Source organism: Felis catus, chromosome D1 (genome assembly GCF_018350175.1).
Source record: "Felis catus isolate Fca126 chromosome D1, F.catus_Fca126_mat1.0, whole genome shotgun sequence".
Taxonomy (NCBI): domain Eukaryota; kingdom Metazoa; phylum Chordata; class Mammalia; order Carnivora; family Felidae; genus Felis; species Felis catus.
Window position 1 is genome coordinate 100,026,655 of NC_058377.1, and position 17,493 is coordinate 100,044,147.

The following is a 17,493-nucleotide window of genomic DNA, read 5'->3' on the forward strand; positions in this document are numbered from 1 at the left end:
TATCTATTTAATATTTACAACTTGGTGTTCTGATATACATAATGAAATGATCACTGCAGTTAAGCTGATTAACATATTCATCTCCTCATACACTTTTTTAAAAAATGAGAAGTCCTGTATCTGTTCTCTTAGGATATTTCACACATCACCATGTCCTTACCTGATGATTTTCGACACACACGGCTCTGTTCCCATCTGTCTACATCACTGACTGTTGTTTCTTTCTGTTGATTTAGGTCCTTGCTGTTTAGGTACACTTTTACTTTTTCAAAAGAGTATTTCTTGAAAATTTCAGGGATAAGGGGACATGCAAGGAGGATAAATTTTAGAGCAGAGAAGCAAGATGTTCATACTATTTATTCCTTATTTCTCATGGCTCATATGTGGTGAAAATATTCTGAATATGGCACCTTAATCTGAAGAATATTGTTTTGCATCATATGACATTGTTAGCATGAGTGTGTTCTGTGATCCGTACTTCTGCATAGTCTGAATAGATAGATGTAGGTGTGGAAAAGGTCCCCTGTTCCAGGGGATGACTCTTGTTATGATAGGTTGAAGACTGGTATAACTGAATGAAGAAAACTGTACTTGACCTTTTGGGAAGAGAAGAATTATCAGTGGGAAGATGTTTCCCAGGGCAGAGATGAAGGAAACAAGGAATTTGGGAGCACAAGCGTGTCACGGGGATCCCTCAATAGTAGAGAGCTTCACTGAAGATAGTAAAAGTGCATGCTATGAACCTGAATGGCCCCTCAAATTCACATCAACTGGTGGTGAACTCGAAAGAGCCCTGGCTGAAGTCTGAAAGCCAGAATTCACCACTTTCTGTGTGATTCTGGTTAACTAACCATCTCCCTGAGCCTTAATTTTCTATTATGCAATTGTTGTTAGGTTGCTAATATTTAATGCTGAGTGAGTACATGTGGGCTAAATGAATGGATTGGTGATTAGTGTATTGTAAAGTGGTTTACACTGTCTAACGTGCTATAAATGAGGAGAATTGGTTACCATCTGTGTTTGTTTTATTGCAGGTCTCTCATTACCTGTGCCCAGAACACCTGATTAGATTCCATGGCGAGTACAAATAACGTGACCAAGTTAATTATCGTCGGTCTTTTCCAGGATCCAGAGGTGCAGAGAGGGTGCTTTGTGGTGTTTCTTCTGGTGTACTTGGCCACAGTGGTGGGCAATGGTCTCATTGTTCTGACAGTCAATGTCAGTAAGAGTCTGCGTTCCCCCATGTACTTCTTCCTTAGCTACTTGTCCCTGGTGGAGATCACTTACTCCTCCACTGTTGTCCCTAAATTCATCACAGACTTACTTGCCAAGATTAAAACCATCTCCCTGGAGGGCTGTGTGGCTCAGATATTCTTCTTCCACTTCTTTGGAGTTACTGAGATCTTCCTGCTGACGGTAATGGCCTATGACCGCTACGTGGCCATTTGCAAACCCCTTCACTACACAACTATCATGAGCCGGTCTGTGTGTCGCCTTCTGGTGGCTGGATCCTGGCTCGGGGGCTTTTTTCATTCCATGGTCCAGATTATTATTACTCTCCAGTTGTCTTTCTGTGGTCCCAATGTGATTGACCACTACTTCTGTGACCTCCATCCGTTATTCAAGCTTTCCTGCACTGACACTTCTGTGGAGGGGGTTATTGTGTTGGCCAACAGTGGATTATTTTCTATCTTCTCCTTCCTCCTCCTGGTGTCCTCCTATATTGTCATCCTGTACAACCTGAGGAACCATTCTGCAGAGGGGAGGCGCAAAGCCCTCTCCACCTGTGCCTCTCACATCACTGTGGTCCTCTTGTTCTTTGGACCTGCCATCTTCCTCTACATGCGGCCTCCCTCTACTTTCACTGAGGACAAACTGGTGGCCGTGTTCTACACAGTTGTCACCCCCATGCTGAACCCCATCATCTACACACTCAGGAATGCAGAGGTGAAAAATGCCATGAGGAAGCTGTGGGGGAAGAGAATGAATTCAGGGAGGGACTAAAAATGAAAACATGAAAAAATTATCATGTCTAAGGGGTGACCAAATATGCATTCTGATTTCAGTCAAGTCTGAGGGATTGAGGAAAAGTTAACCTGTTTGTCTATATATACATATATAGATTTATATATTTATATTTTGTATTTAGATGAGCCCCTTGTATTCCATTGCACTAATCACAGCTGCACCAATTCATTGCTGTCTGTAGTTTGGAGAATGTTTTGGAGAAGAGCTGCATCTCTTCTCTTCTTCTGTTGCCCATAGTTGGAAGCACCACAGCCTTCAGGGAGGGATTACCTAGACTGTGAATTCCCACCCTGTTGTTTTCTACCTGTGCAACCTTGGGTTCATTCACTTTGCCTCTTGGTGTTAGCGTGCTGTGGGGTGTGGAAAGTCTGTGGCACTTGGAGACAGAAGTTTATGTTTTGCTTTGTCCTTCTCTGATAGTGTTGTGAGATCTTGTGGGAGTCCCACGGAGGCTTTTATACTTCATTTGGTACCCCTGCTTTATTTACCTGATTCTAATGCCTGAAATTCCTCATTATGAGCCTTATTTCACAGGAATAAGATATTGTTAGAATGGAAATGTCTCTTGGATGTGAAATACAGTGAAGGTATTGTTAACCATTAATTTGGACAATTTTAGAAGACCTTTTTCTTTCTAGACAGTTGCTGTCTGGGCACTGGGGTGTTGCTTAAGCCAGATACAGCTCATTGACTGTTTTTGTATGGCCTAAAAACCAGCATGGTTTTTATACTTAAAAAAAATCAAAGTCGAAAAATATTTGTTGATATATGAATTTTATAGGAGTATAAGGTTTTAGTGTTCATAAATAGGTTACTGGACTATGGTCATGCCAATTACTTTTTCTCTATGGTAGCCTTTGTGATATAGTAGCATGGTTGAGTGGTTGTCATGGAGACTGTATGGTCTGCAAGGCCTAAAATATGTCACCCTTTTCAGGAAAAGTTTGGCAACCCCTGACTTAAATCATATAACATGTATTGCTTACTTGACAAGAAGTTTGGGGGCCAGCAATTCTAGGGTTGTTTTGTTAATTCTGTGATGCCAGAGCACCTGGTTTGTGTGTCTTGAATTCTCTTGGCTGCCCCCTGCCCCATGGCAGCAGGAGGGCTGCAGCACATCTAGGTATTATATGCTAATGTGAGGGGAAGGAGGGGCTCTCATTTTATTTCGGAAATATTTCCAGAGACCCCTCAGAACAATTCTTGTATATTTTTTTATTGGCCAGAACGGAAAATTTTCTTATTTCTAACCGCATGTCCATGCCTAGATGTGAGGGAGGCTGGGAGAGTGAATGGTGGTAAAGAGGAATGGGATTGTGTTACCAGTTTAGATTAGACACTGTGTTTCTCCTGGGCTGGGCATATCGGTGTTTGAACAAGGTCAGGGTTGTCATTAGGAAGAGATGTCTGCCATGGGGAGTGTTGGTAGATGTGATATCTGGGAGGGTGGTGCCCCTGGACATAGTGGATGGATTTGAATTGGTGCCAGAGTGACTGACCAAAATCCAGCTCAATCACTTGGTGGCTCAGCCTCAGGCACGTGACCAAAACTCTTGATCCAGGGTCCTTGGCATGCACGCGTGGGTCAAGTGCAAGAAACCTTTTCCATAATGTGACAGTTTTCCTGTGAATGCATCTACTTTAATTTCCCTCTAGGGAATGAAGGAATGAAGCCCTGGGCTGAGTGCCTGAGGGTTGTGAATAGAAGCCAAACGATCCTACTGTAGGTCAAAATAAATTCTATCATTTAAGGTCTGTATATCCTGAGATGAGTATTCCTAGTAAATAAATCATATTTTTATGCATGGAAGAAACATTTGATAGCATATGGAGATTTGAGTGTTTGGGATACATAGTGAGGTACTAAAAACATTTTTAAATCTAACATCTTGCATTATCCTTTTTCTTCCAATTACATATCTCTGCAAGGCTGAATTTTCTCCATATGTTTCAACAAAGACAACATACCCAGCAGATTGAATACACAAGCCAATGTGAGAATTCAGCTGTATCTCTTAAGCCAAATATTAAGGGTATTTGCAAAAACTCAAACAATGCCATTTTGCATTAATTATTTCCATTTGCATTAATTAATTTTGTCATAATTATTTTCCACAAAAGACATTATGTGATTGTAAACAGAAACAAAGAAAGAAAAAGAAAGAAAGAAAAACCAAACCACCTGCAGGTCTTGATGGCAAGGATGAGTCTCGTTTGCATATATAGCTCTACATCCAGAGTTCTGGGCCAATTCAATACAAAGAAAGTCACCAAGCAGCAATTTGCTAAAAATTCGCTACTTCACTAATTGGCAATTTGCTAATTCCCCAAGCAGAAATTTGCTAACACTGAACTTCTGATTAATCGGACATATATATCGATTAAGCCTTTATAAAATTCATGGCACTTATGTTTTGCTGCAGCCTGTGATGAGCAATATATTTGGGGGAAATTTTTGTGTGTGTTGAATTTCAGCTTTTTTGGAAATAATAAATATCAAGAATTTTATGTATGTTTGTTTCTCTCTTCCAACTAGCTGAATTTTCAGTCTGGTCAACTGCCTTTGCTACATGTCTTCATTTTTGGATTACCTTCTTGAGAAAGGGACACAGGTACAGGGAGCAGATGAGGGGATGTTTTCACATGTGTTAGCCAAGCCTTCCTGTTTCAGGTTGAGTTATTCACCCTAGTGTTTTACTCCTTCTTGTGTCAATGCCCTTTTCCATGTAATCTTGAAGTTCTTTCCACTACATGTGGAATGTACTTTTCTATCCCTTGACTTTGGCCTCAACCGTATGACTTGCTCTGGCTGATGGAATATGAATGGACATGACAGCTTGCTGATTAGAGCCTAAAACTTAAGGGACCTCATGTGTCTCTTGCCTCTTGTGTCCCTTTCGCCATCATGAGATGATGTCCCTATCACCTGGGCTGTAGAATGACACACGTGGAGAACTTCACCTGCCCCTCCCCCCCCCCCCCCCCCCCGAATTGCAGCCTGACACAGAGCTGCCCAGCCAGCCTGCAGACACACTGCACTGATGTGGGAATGAATCCTCACTGTTGCACACCTACTGAGGGTTTGTGTTTATTCGGTTTCAGCAGAAACTCACTAGAGTTGAATGGCAAATACACATATCAAAGAAGAGGACAAAAGTCATGCTTATGGCACATTCTTTATTTTCTTGAGAATGGGCATGGACACGTCCTTCCCTGCTGCCTTGGAGGTTTTACTCTTGATTTGAACTATTTGGAAATAGTGTCTGCAAATTTTTGCCAGTTTGGCATAACTCGATTTCTCAACTTCTGTTTTATGGATTTGTTGATCTAGATTCATTGAATGTTGATTTTCTGTGTGTTTTACAATTCAGATTTTCCAAGGCTGCTGCTTTTTTTTTTAAGTTTATTTATTTATTTTGGGAGAGAGAGAGAGAGAAAGAGGCATGAGCTGGGGAGGGACAGAGAGAGAGAGGGAGACAGAATCCTAGGCAGGCACGACTGACAGTACGGAGCCTGACTTGGGACCATAAAATCGTGACCTGAACTGAAATCAGGAGTCAGGAGCTTAACTGACTGAGCCACCCTGGTGCCCCCAGATTTTCCAAGGCTTCAGTGATAGTAAATGCAGTAGAGTAGATCAGAGGTGAAGCATGTGTTTGATAAATTAGTAGTTCGGTGAATTGGTCATTTGCCTAATACCTAAATCTTTGAATTGGTTAATTATCTGAATTAGCTGTTGGTAATTCAGTTAGTGGCAAACTTCTAGATGCTGAAAGATTTTAGAATTACTCTGCTTTACTACCTAGCGTGATGAATGACAGAGGATAGGCACTCAATAACTACTGAGTGGATAAAAGATGTCAAAGTTGTGTCAACATTATCTATCTTTATCGTTTTGGAAAGGCTTGAGCTAGATGTGAGATGATTTGGAGCCAGAGAAGCTCTGTCTTGTGAATTACTTTTAGTTGCAGTATAGAAGGGATGTTAATCTATTACCTTGCAATGAAAATACAACAACTTTTCAAATGCATGAAAATACCCTAGAGCCATATTTAGGATTATTAGTAGAGCAATTGATATATTTTATATCTGCATGACATCTTGTGTATAATTCACAGCCCTTACATATCAATTATTTCATCAGAGTCTCATAGTAATCCTGTGAGGTCAATGAAATCGGAATCATTCCCAGTGTACATTTTTGGAGTTTGAAACATCATTTGGATTAGGATTTATCTGCTAGGAACAGAATCTGAAACAAGGTAGAAGTCAAGAGGTAGACAATTCAGGATGGAAATGGTCTCTCTTGTTTCTCCATCCTTGAGTCATCTCGCGACCCAAGACGGCGCTGTAGATGCAGCCATAATGACAGCATTCAGGGCATCAGGAAAGAGAAAGGGACAACATAAGTGCATCATGTCCCCTTTGTTAAAGTTGAAGGGGCGCCTGGGTGGCTCAGTTGGTTAAGCAGCTGACTTCGGCTGAGGTCATGGTTTTCACGGTTCATAGATTGGAGCCCTGCATCCGGCTCTGTGCTGACAGCTTGGATCCTGGAGCCTGCTTCAGATTCTGTGTCTCCCTCTTCTCTCTGCCCCTCCCCAGCTCATACTCCATCTGTCTCTCTCTCTCAAAAATAAATAAACATTAAAAAAAATAAAGTTGCAAGGGAGGCTGGGTAATGTAATTTTTTATTCCACCTGGGTATGTGCCCAGATAAAAATTCAGAGTTTGTAAAACTATAGAAAGAAGAAAGAGAAAACAAATGTTGTGGGACACCAGCAATCTCTGCTTCTGAATAAATCAGGCACAAAACTTGAGCACAAACTCAAGTATACTGACATTGGGATCAGATGTTCCTTCCATTGTAGTTACCCATCCCAGCTAGTTTTTTTCTTTTTAATTGAGATGTAACTTATATTCAGTGGAATGCTCAGACCTTAAGTGTACAACCCAATGAATTTTGATAAATTTATATAACTGTGTAACCTAAGTCCTAACCAAGAGGTAGAGTATTTCCATTACCCCAGAAGCTTCTTTCATGACCCCTTCCAAGCAATCTCTACTTCCCATAAGCAACTGCTGATCTAATTTCTATCATCATGGAAGTTTAGCCCCTTCTTAAACTCAGAAAGCAGAATCATAAAGCATGTACTCTACTGTGTCTGGTTTCTTTTCACTCAACATAATGTTTTTAAATATTCATTGTGTTGTGGGTTACAGTAGTTTGTTCTTTTTGTTTGGTGAATAGTATTCCACTGTATACATATACTACAACAGAACAAAATGTATTCCCCTGTTTGTAGACATTTGATTTGATGTCTGCTTTTGGTCATTACGAATAAAAGCTGCTATAAACTTTCTTTGACATTCCCATTTTTATAAAAGCATAAACCAATAGAGCCATGTATTTATTTTTCTTGTAAAATACCTTTTTGGAAGAAGGACTATATTCCTAATTCTGAATAAATCTGTACATCATTTATAATGGCTGGGTTTGATTAGAACTGGAGAGGTGAGGGATTAACCCATAGACAATGGGCAAATCTTTATCAGGTGATGAAATGAAATCAACCCATTACAACAAATGCAATTTAGGTGAACAGTTTATACCACAAACATTTTTAACAAATGTGTTTCTTATAACAAATATTCATAGATCACATTAAAAAATTATCTCCCTTAGATTTTTTAAACTGAATATTTCAATATGGAATATATTTTTTCTGATAGACTTTCACAGAAAGTCAACTTCATGATGATGCGTGAGAGAATAAATACACGTTTTACTTCAATATTTGGAGCTTCATGTAATTGTTTCCTATTAGAGCCCCATACAGAGTAAATACCCAGTGAACATTAGGTAAATTTATTTTTTTTACATTTCCTATTGATTCCAAAGTTATGCTACCAACAAGGAAGTTTGAGGTTTTATTATCCAAGTCCTGCTTCCCATGGGGTTGTCTGCCTGATTGGGAAGGGGAAAGGTATAGCTCTTTGGGAGCAGCCTTCTCTCACTTGATCATGATGACTTCCCCTCTGGTATCTCTCACACAGGGTGAACTCAAGGCTGAGATGCCAGAATTCAAGAATACCTGGGAGGCAAGTTTACTTTACTCTTGTTTTAAATTGGGTGCAATTGAGACTCTGTGGCTTAGTCTCAGCATTTCCAAGTCTGAGACCAAAGGGTGAGCAGATCCTCTGTCTGGAGTCTCCTGTAAGATATGAGCTCTGGTTGGTAGCTGGGTCTTAATTCTTTCTGAACTGAGGAACCTGCAGGAACTGACTCTTCTCCAGACATTATTTAAATCTCTGTGTTCAGTACAAAAAGAGGAACCTTTGGTGAGAATAGCAGAGCCACAGAAGCGTTGGGGTGAGTTTTGTTTTGTGAGCATGTGCTTCTTTGCATGTCATGATTATAATTCCACTTTGGAAGCAAAGGGAATGTTACCATGAGGTGCATGGCATTTTACGAAGTGCTTTCATATAGGTCTGGTCTTTTCCTGAGGCAGTCACAGTGCTAGGTATTGGGATTCAGAGATGGAGAGGCTGTGGTCTCGGCCCTTGGAGATCTTTATTCTTTAGATATTTTCTGAATACCTACAGAGTACCAAATACTGTGCTAAAAAGGAGAGAGGCTATGGAATATCTCTACCTACTGTTAATTCCAGTTTTTATTTTATTTATTTTATTTTATTTTTTAAGGGATATTTTATTTCTATCTTTATTTTTCTTTTTTTTTTCCAATATAGGAAGTTTATTGTCAAATTGGTTTCCATACAACACCCAGTACTCATCCCAAAAGGTGCCCTCCTCAATACCCATCATCCACCCTCCCCTTCCTCCCACCCCCCACCAACCCTCAGTTTGTTCTCAGTTTTTAAGAGTCTCTTATGCTTTGGCTCTCTTCCACTCTAACCTCTTTTTTTTTCTCCTTCCCCTCCCCCATGGGTTCCTGTTAAGTTTCTCAGGATCCACATAAGAGTGAAACCATATGGTATCTGTCTTTCTCTGTATGGCTTATTTCACTTAGCATAACACTCTCCAGTTCCATCCATGTTGCTACAAAGGGCCATATTTCATTCTTTCTCATTGCCATGTAGTACTCCATTGTGTATATAAGCCACAATTTCTTTATCCATTCATCAGTTGATGGACATTTAGGCTCTTTCCATAATTTGGCTATTGATGAGAGTGCTGCTATAAACATTGGGGTACAAGTGCCCCTATGCATCAATACTCCTAATTCCAGTTTTTAAAAAGTACTCCCTACCCCCAGTGTGGTACTAAAATTCATGACCCCAAGATCAAGAGTCACATGCTCTACTGACTAAGCCAGCCAGATGCCTCCCCTTCCGCTCCCCTGTATATTCACCGAATGCTATCTCATGGCAGGTGCTTCAGTTGGCACTGGAGATGGAGTGGTGAGTAAGATACAATCTGTGCCTCCAGGAAGTTCACAATTTACTGGGGGCAGATGGTCACATAAAACAATTACATTTTAGTGTGGAAAGTGCTATAATTTGAAAATGTCCTGCGAGAAGAGGACCACTGATTGTGAATTTGGAAGATGGATTTCCTATCTCAGAAGAATTCAAGGCAACACAGAGGGTGGGAACTTAAGTTCTCTTGGGATGGGCTGGGGGTGGGATCTATCTCTAAGTCAGGTAGTATCTTCATGCTACAGTTTAGACACTGGGTCTCTGAGGGGTTAAAGAACTCTCTCATCTATCTATCATCTATCTATCTATCTATCTATCTATCTATCTCTCATCTAACTCTTATCTATCTATCTATCTATCTATCTATCATCTGTTTATCCATCCATCCATCCATCCACCCATCCGCCCACTTATTTTTAATAACCCTTTAGACATCACATAGATACCACCTGAAGAAACCTATGTAAACTTACAAGTCTGGACTGATAGCAGTGCTTCCTTTCATAAATGGCTTCTTGGTAAAATACCCCAGCTAGGCTGAGAGTTTGGTGCTGGCCTCTTCTCTCTTTGTCTCTGAAGGCATAAACTCTATCAGTGATTTCCTTCTGGCTCATGGTGGTCCTTCACCAGTAGAGCCTACCCCACTTGCTAGAGGAAGGAAGCTTTGTGGCATGAGTGGATGTCATGTGACTCCTAATCTCAGAACCCCAGAACCTCACTGTATGAGGGGCCATATTGATACACACAGATCTCAGCCACTTTGAACAAAGTCCAGCATGGATGAGGGCAGTGTACAAATCAGTCAGTGCACAATCTTGCTGAAGCCCTGGGGTGTTGGAAGGCTGGAATTAGAGAAGGTTGTGTCAGAGCATGAGTAGACACTGTGGGCAGAGGGTTGTTTATACTTCTCTTGCCCCTGGGGGGGGCATATGATAGGAGGTATCAGTGAAGAGAGGAGTTGTGTATGGGTTGAGCTGGACCTTTGGAAAAGGATGAGGTCACCAAGTGACCAAGTGTAGAAGGAGGGAAAGGAGGAGAAGCAGAAATAAGAACGCTGAGTGTCAAGAGGTATATTTTCTGGAGTCTGAAAGGTAAGTGGAGAGGTGAGAATCATGTTCTGCAAACCAAGGATGGAAAGGGGACAAGAGGAAGTGGTACAAAGAAAAACTGCAGGCAAAAGACAACTGAAATCATTCAAAGGCCATAGAGAGACCTTTAAAACAGAGACAGCAACACTGTCCTTACTGCCACCATCATCTGAGGGGACATTCATCTCCTAATAGGTGCCCCCTCCTTTGGTCTCCTCCCATTAGTCCAACCTCCATATACAAAGGGATTTTACTCTCCAGCTGATGAACATTCCTGAAGATTTCCCGTTGTCTGCAGGATAACCCCCCAAGTGCACAACAGTCCTTCAGGAACTAGTGCTAGACTCTGTCTCCAGTTTTATTTTTTATATTCTGCCCTTTACTCCAGCCACACGTGGGTGGATTTTCATGACTTTGTACACTCTTCTTTTTTGGACCGTTCTTTCCTTCTGTACATAACTGACTAAAGTCTACTCATCTTTCAATATCCAGCTCACAGATTGGCAAGGGATTAATACGTAATCCATGCACTTAATGAGTCTTTTGTATCATTTCAGATCCCTCCACACAAATTGCTGCCTCCTGTGGCAACTTCATGGCTCGCATACACAATGTGACTGAATTCATTTTCCTAGGACTTTCTCCCAGCCGGGAGGCGCAGAAAGTTTGTTTTGTGCTATTTCTGCTTTTGTACACAGCAGTTGTGCTGGGGAACTCCCTCATTGTGCTCACTGTCATGACCAGCAGAAGTCTTGGTTCTCCCATGTACTTCTTCCTCAGCTGCCTCTCCTTTGTGGAGATCTGCTACTCCTCTACTACAGCCCCCAAACTCATCTCAGATTTGCTGGCTGAAAGGAAAGCAATATCACTGTGGGGCTGCATGACACAGCTTTTCTTTATGCACTTCTTCGGTGGTGCTGAGATCTTCCTGCTCACTGTGATGGCCTATGACCGCTATGTGGCCATCTGTAGGCCCCTCAACTACAGGACTATCATGAACCGGCAAGTGTGTGCTGTCCTGGTGGGAGTAGCATGGGTGGGGGGCTTTGTGCATTCCTTTGCCCAAATCCTCCTGCTCTTCCACTTGCCCTTCTGTGGCCCCAATGTGATTGACCACTATTTCTGTGACCTGCTTCCCCTGCTCAAACTTGCCTGCTCTGACACCTTCCTCGTCGGTCTGCTGATTGTTGCCAACGGGGGGACCTTGTCTGTGATCAGCTTTGGGATCATCTTAGCCTCCTATGTGGTCATTTTACTCCATCTGAGGACTCGAAGCTCTGAGGGGCGGAGTAAGGCCCTCTCCACCTGTGGGTCCCACATCACCGTGGTTACCTTATTCTTTGGGCCCTGCATCTTCATCTATATGAGGCCTTCCACCACCTTGTCTGTAGACAAGATGGTGGCCGTGTTCTACACCGTCATCACGCCGCTCCTCAACCCTGTCATCTACTCCCTGAGAAATGCTCAAGTGAAGAAGGCCATGAAGAAACTGTGGATCAGGACAATGAAGCTAGATGAGAAATAGAGGCTGACTCTTGGTATTGATCCTTGGGTTTAGAATGATGCTGAGTCCAAACTGAAGGGGCAGAATGGGGTGAAGGAAAGGTCACAGCACTTGTTATTTCTGGAGTAATTCTAATGGTCTCATCTCCAAACACTGTATTCAAATGACCTGTGAAATAGTTCCTCTTATGGATATATCTATAACTTGATTGCCCATTTTCTGTTAGATGTTTAGATTGTTTCTAATTTTTTTATTGCTATAAATAACACTGTGTTAAGTATTCTTGAATGGAAATCTTTATACTTCTGAAATTCTGTTTGACTCACTTGCTATAATGAATCTACTATGTTAAAAGGGATAATGACCTTGATGTATAGTGTTAAATTGATTCTTAGAAAGATTGTAGGGGCATCTGGGTGGCTCAGTTGGCTGAGTGTCCAACTCTTGATTTAAGCTCAGATCATGTTCTCACAGTTCGTGAGTCCCAGCCCTGCCTGGGGCTCTATGCAGTCAGTGCAGAGTCTGCTTGGGATATTCTCTCTCTCTCTCTCTCTCTCTCTCTCTGCCCCTATCCTGCTTGCGTGTGCTCTTTCTCACTCAAAATAAATAAACTTTAAAAGGGTTGTAATAACCTTTCTTGTGAAAGTACTTTTGACAAATTAAACACTGTCATTAAACATTTTCTTGATGGCAAACAAGATTTTACATAGTCTCAAAGTATCTCCCCATAAGATACTTATTAATTGCAAAAGACAAACATGACTCTACAGTTGAGAAAACTGGAAGACATTCCCTTAAACATTTACTCAAGTAAACATCATCAGTATTGAGACTGGAGAGGCACAGGATAACATTGCTGTGGTATTCTTGCCACAAATACACAATCTGAGTCTAACCATGACAAAATATCAGGCAAACCCCAACTGAAAAATATTCTGCAAAATTAACAGCCTGCATTCTTCAAAATATGAATAAGAGATTACAGAATTTTTCCAGATACAGACATAGGTAATTAGATGCAACCTGTGATCCTTGATTGGATTCTGTACTGGATGAAGGTCATTAGTGAGCACAAGCTGTGTTGAGGGGATGATAGAATTGTATCAGAGTTATTTCCTGATTCTGATAATTGTGTGTTTATGTCAGAGAATGTCCTTGGATTGGGGAATTATTTAGTAAGGTATCTAAAGGTAAGTGGGCATTATGTCATCAACTTTGAAACATTTCAGAAAAATTTGTTTGCCTACCTGTCAATCTAGTGAGAGAATGAATGGTAAAGAAAATGTGGCAAAATGTTAATATTTGGGGAATTTGGATTAAGGGTATACAAGAGTTCTTTGTATTATTGCAACTTTTTTGTAAATCAAATTATTTTAAAATATAAAATTAAAATGCTTTGCAAATTAGATAGCTTATTATGTGTGTTTACGTGTGTGTGTGTGTGTGTGTGTGTGTGTGTGTGTGTGTGTAGGGACTTTTTAAATGATTTTTTTCATAAGTTTATTATTTATTTTGAGAGAGAAGAAGAGAGAGTGCACAGGGGAAGGGCAGAGAGAGAGGGAGAGAGAGAATCTCAAGCACGCTCCACACTGTCAGCCCAGAGCTCCCTTGGGGCTTGATCTCATGGAAACATGATTCTGACCTGAGCTGAAATCAAAAGTTGAACGCTTAACCGCTTAACCGCTTAACCAGCTGAGCCATCCGGACACCCTTCCCTTAGCATTTTGAATATACCATTCCACTCTTCCCGGGCCTGGAAGGCTTCTGCTGAGAGAGTCAGTGATGGTCTTGGAGGTCTCTTGTGTGAGAGAATTTTTTTTCTCTTGCTGCTTTTAAAATTCTATCTTTGCTTTTAAACAGTTGCATTATAATGGTCTTGGAGAAGATCAATTTTGTATTGAAATTTTGGGGTGATCTATTAATTTCATGAAGTTGGATGTCCAAACATCTCCCCGGATTTGGGAAGTATGCAGTCATTATTTCTTTAAATAAGATTTGTGCCCTCTTGTCTCCTTCTTGGGCTGCAGTCATTCTAGACTGTTTCTTTTAATGATATCCCGCTGCTCATACAGGCTTTCTACACCCTTTTATTTATTTATTTTTTCTGTGTTCTCCTTTGGATAAATTCAGAAGTCCTTTTACTCATAGATTTCTTTCTTCTGATCAATCGATTCTGATGCCAGTGTTCTCTTGCATTTTTAACTCTTCACTTGGTTAGCTTGCCTGTGCTAATCATTTCACAATGCATATTATATATCAGAACAGCATGTGGTACACCTTGAATACACGCAATTTTTACTTGTCAACCCTAGTTCAATAAAGCTGGAAAAATTAAACCAAATATTAGTTATCTGTATTACTATTCTAAGCGAATGATGTGTGCGTGTGTGTGTGCATGTGCATACCTGTGTGGTTGTGAGGCAAGGAGGTGTGATGTAAGGTAGGAGAGAAGTGCTCTCTCTGTACACCCTTTAGGCCAGCAGAAATGCACGCACAGGCCACTATTTATGTTTCTCCATTCTGTTCCACCAGCCTCTGGGACTCCCAGAAGTTCTTCACAGGTTCTGACTGTAAGCCAGATGTGAATGATATTGAGAGTTTTCAACATTATTTTCTTCTCCAGAGGTTTTTTGGTTTTTTGTTTTTTGTTTTTGTTTTGTTTTTTTTTAGTGAGAGGTTGAGAAAGGCTGAGCCCATGACAGTAGCCAATGCCATTTAGTATGCAAATAATAAATTAGGAAGTTACTGATGTATATGCAAAAGGATTTAACATAGGTTTCTTTTTTTTTTTTTATTTTTTTTTAACATTTATTTATTTTTTGAGACAGAAAGAGACAGAGCATGAACGGGAGAGGGTCAGAGAGAGGGAGACACAGAATCTGAAACAGGCTCCAGGCTCTGAGCTGTCAGCACAGAGCCCGATGCGGGGCTCGAACTCACGGACCGTGAGATCATGACCTGAGCCGAAGTCGGCCGCTCAACCGACTGAGCCACCCAGGCGCCCCCATAGGTTTCTTTTTGAAAAAAATTTAAAAAATGTTTATTTATTTTGGAGACAGAGCATGAGTGGGGGAGGGGCAGAGAGAGAGGGAGACACAGAATCCGGAGCAGGCTCCAGGCTCTGAGCTGTCAGCACAGGGCCCGACGCGGGGCTTGAACTCACAAACCGTGAGATCATGACCTGAGCCCAAGTCGGTTGCTCAACCTACTGAGCCACCCAGGTGCCCCTTTAACATAGGTTTCTTAAAACAGTGATAATTCGTGGAGCTTTAAAAAAGGAGCTTGAGTTTTTGTGGTGTTTCAGGTGGATTATGATTAGGAGGAAGAAACCGTATGTGTACCGCTGATTCACAATTTGTCCCAAGACAGAATTTGATGGAGCAGCCTTACTACCCAGAGCAGAAACAGATGGGGCACATTTCCTACTTTGGTTTCCCACTACCTGTTCATTTATTAATGGGGCACCAGTGGCTGGTGACATATTCTGTTTGGGCAGGAAATGTTACGTGTAGACATTTGACCCAGATGGACACTTTATTAGTTGTGTAATTTTGAACCATTCTCCTGGTCTTTCTGAGCCTCAGTTACCTAATCTGTTGAATGGCAATAGTAGCTACTATAGTAGAGTGTTTCTTTGACTATCTGAGGTGTTAGAAAGAAAGAAAGAAAGGTTGAAAGACACAATACTGCCCAACACAAGTGTGATGTGTTGTTCCTAGGAGACTAGCCGTAGCAGTTAGGGAGCTCTAGTCTTCCTGAAGCCCTTGAACATGAAAATCATATGCTGACAATTTGTGGTAAAACACTTAGGGCTTTAAGATTGAGAGGTTGGAAGACTCTTGTGCTAGGAGTCAGGAAGGAGCTGGGTTAGCCAGGCTACCAGTGCATGTGGCAACTGCACAATAATTTTTCCTCTTTGGCTGTCTTCCCACCTTTAAAGGAATAATGTGGACAAGGTGATCTGCCAGGCCCTTCCACGTCTAGCATTCTCTGATCAGGTGACATGTTGGAGTATGTGTGGGAAGTGGTCCAGGTCCACTGGGTTAAAGTCTCCCTGGCATCATTGGTCCCATGAGGGGTGAGGTCAGAACAGGCCACCCAAGAGCCTCTTGAGAAAGTCTGTGGTGGGGTCAGAGGGCTATTGTTGATATTGAGTTCTTCTCTGCCACTTGCTTGAGGATGCACTTGCCACTTGCTAGAGGGAAACCTCTAGGGGGCAGGACAAGAGGGGGTTAATCATGTGGGGCAAGTAGACGTACCAACCTTATAATTGGATTAATTAGAGCTATGTTCCCTAACCTCTGAAGGAAGCAATTGGGACGTTGACTTTTGCTCTTCTCAGAAACTCCCCAGACAGGAGATGCTACAAAGTTCAGGGAATTCAATTCTCTGATGGAAGTCTACATCTCCTACACCTTAAATGCTCCCAGCACACATTTTCCCCAAACCTCATTCTAGTGGATTTTAGGGTGGACTGGCCCTGTTCCATCCCCCTGTAGCTGTTTTAGTGAGAAAGTTATCAAGTGCTGGAGGTGGTGGCGTTGATGGCACCTGGTGAGTCCATAGGGGAAGATCAGAATTTAGTGGTGCCTCTATGTGTGGAACAGATTCAGAATCAGCTCATTCACTGAACCCTTACCACAGATGGGCAGACCCTCAGGCAGAGTCTTTCACACACACATCGGCACCATGCTGGTGTTACTCTGGCGTCCACACACTTTCACGTATGGGGAGGCTTTCTTAGATTTGCTCACTCAGCTGGTGGGCAGACCTTGGACATCACCCTGTTAAAGTCTTTCCTGCCTGCTTAAATGACAGGGTGAGAACATAACTCTCTAGCATGGCTGAGAGCAGGTGTTAATAGTGATTCTCACCAGAGCTGCTGGTAACATGGCCAACGTGGAATGGTTTGCCAAGCTAGTTTTTAATTCACTACTGACTCATGCATTTTTGAGAAATTTTTTTGAAAAATTCGAGGGGCCTGGCTAAGACATTCTCACATCTGGTCTTCTCTTGTAGAAATGAAGGCATTAGCCCATTTGAGCCTGGATGGAGATTAGGCTATACAGAAGCCTACCTTTTCCTGAGGACCATCTTGAGCCAAGATTTCCAAGTTTTAGATCAACGAGTGCTAATATACACCTTTTGTTTCTCTGATCAGTTTATCTATAGAGGTTGTTAGTGAAGCAAATCTGTTTTCCTTGGGTGTCTTATGGATATGAATATCTTCTGACTACAAAAGATTGAGAAGATAAAATTAAGAATCAAGACAACAAACAGTATTCAAGGTGGGTTCATTCACTTAATCTCTGTGAGGCAGGCCTTGGAATTATTTTCAAAAAGAGACCTTATTTTTTATACTAGATATTGCTACATATCCTGTAGCCACTGTGCTATTATAGGACACCCACAGTGATCCCTTGGTTTTGAAATA

The 17,493-nt window shown here is 41.5% G+C and overlaps 2 protein-coding genes across 4 annotated transcripts in view; both read left to right on the plus strand.

Moving 5' to 3' along the window:
* The window catches only part of LOC111556538 (olfactory receptor 4B1-like), a 56,126-nt gene extending 51,119 nt beyond the window's left edge, over window positions 1–5,007 (plus strand). For all 3 annotated transcript variants that reach the window (XM_045039288.1, XM_045039287.1, XM_045039289.1), the window contains one exon: window positions 1,035–5,007. In XM_045039288.1, the coding sequence (XP_044895223.1) occupies window positions 1,075–2,004 (930 nt within the window). In that variant the 5' untranslated portion in view covers window positions 1,035–1,074 and the 3' untranslated portion in view covers window positions 2,005–5,007. The remainder of the gene's footprint in view (window positions 1–1,034) is intronic.
* Window positions 5,008–9,179: 4,172 nt separating this feature from the next.
* Window positions 9,180–13,485, plus strand: LOC101098890 (olfactory receptor 4X2). Its single transcript, XM_045039290.1, has one exon. It carries the CDS (start codon window positions 11,151–11,153, stop codon window positions 12,078–12,080), a length of 930 nt encoding a protein of 309 aa, XP_044895225.1. The 5' UTR covers window positions 9,180–11,150; the 3' UTR covers window positions 12,081–13,485.
* Window positions 13,486–17,493: the final 4,008 nt, after the last annotated feature.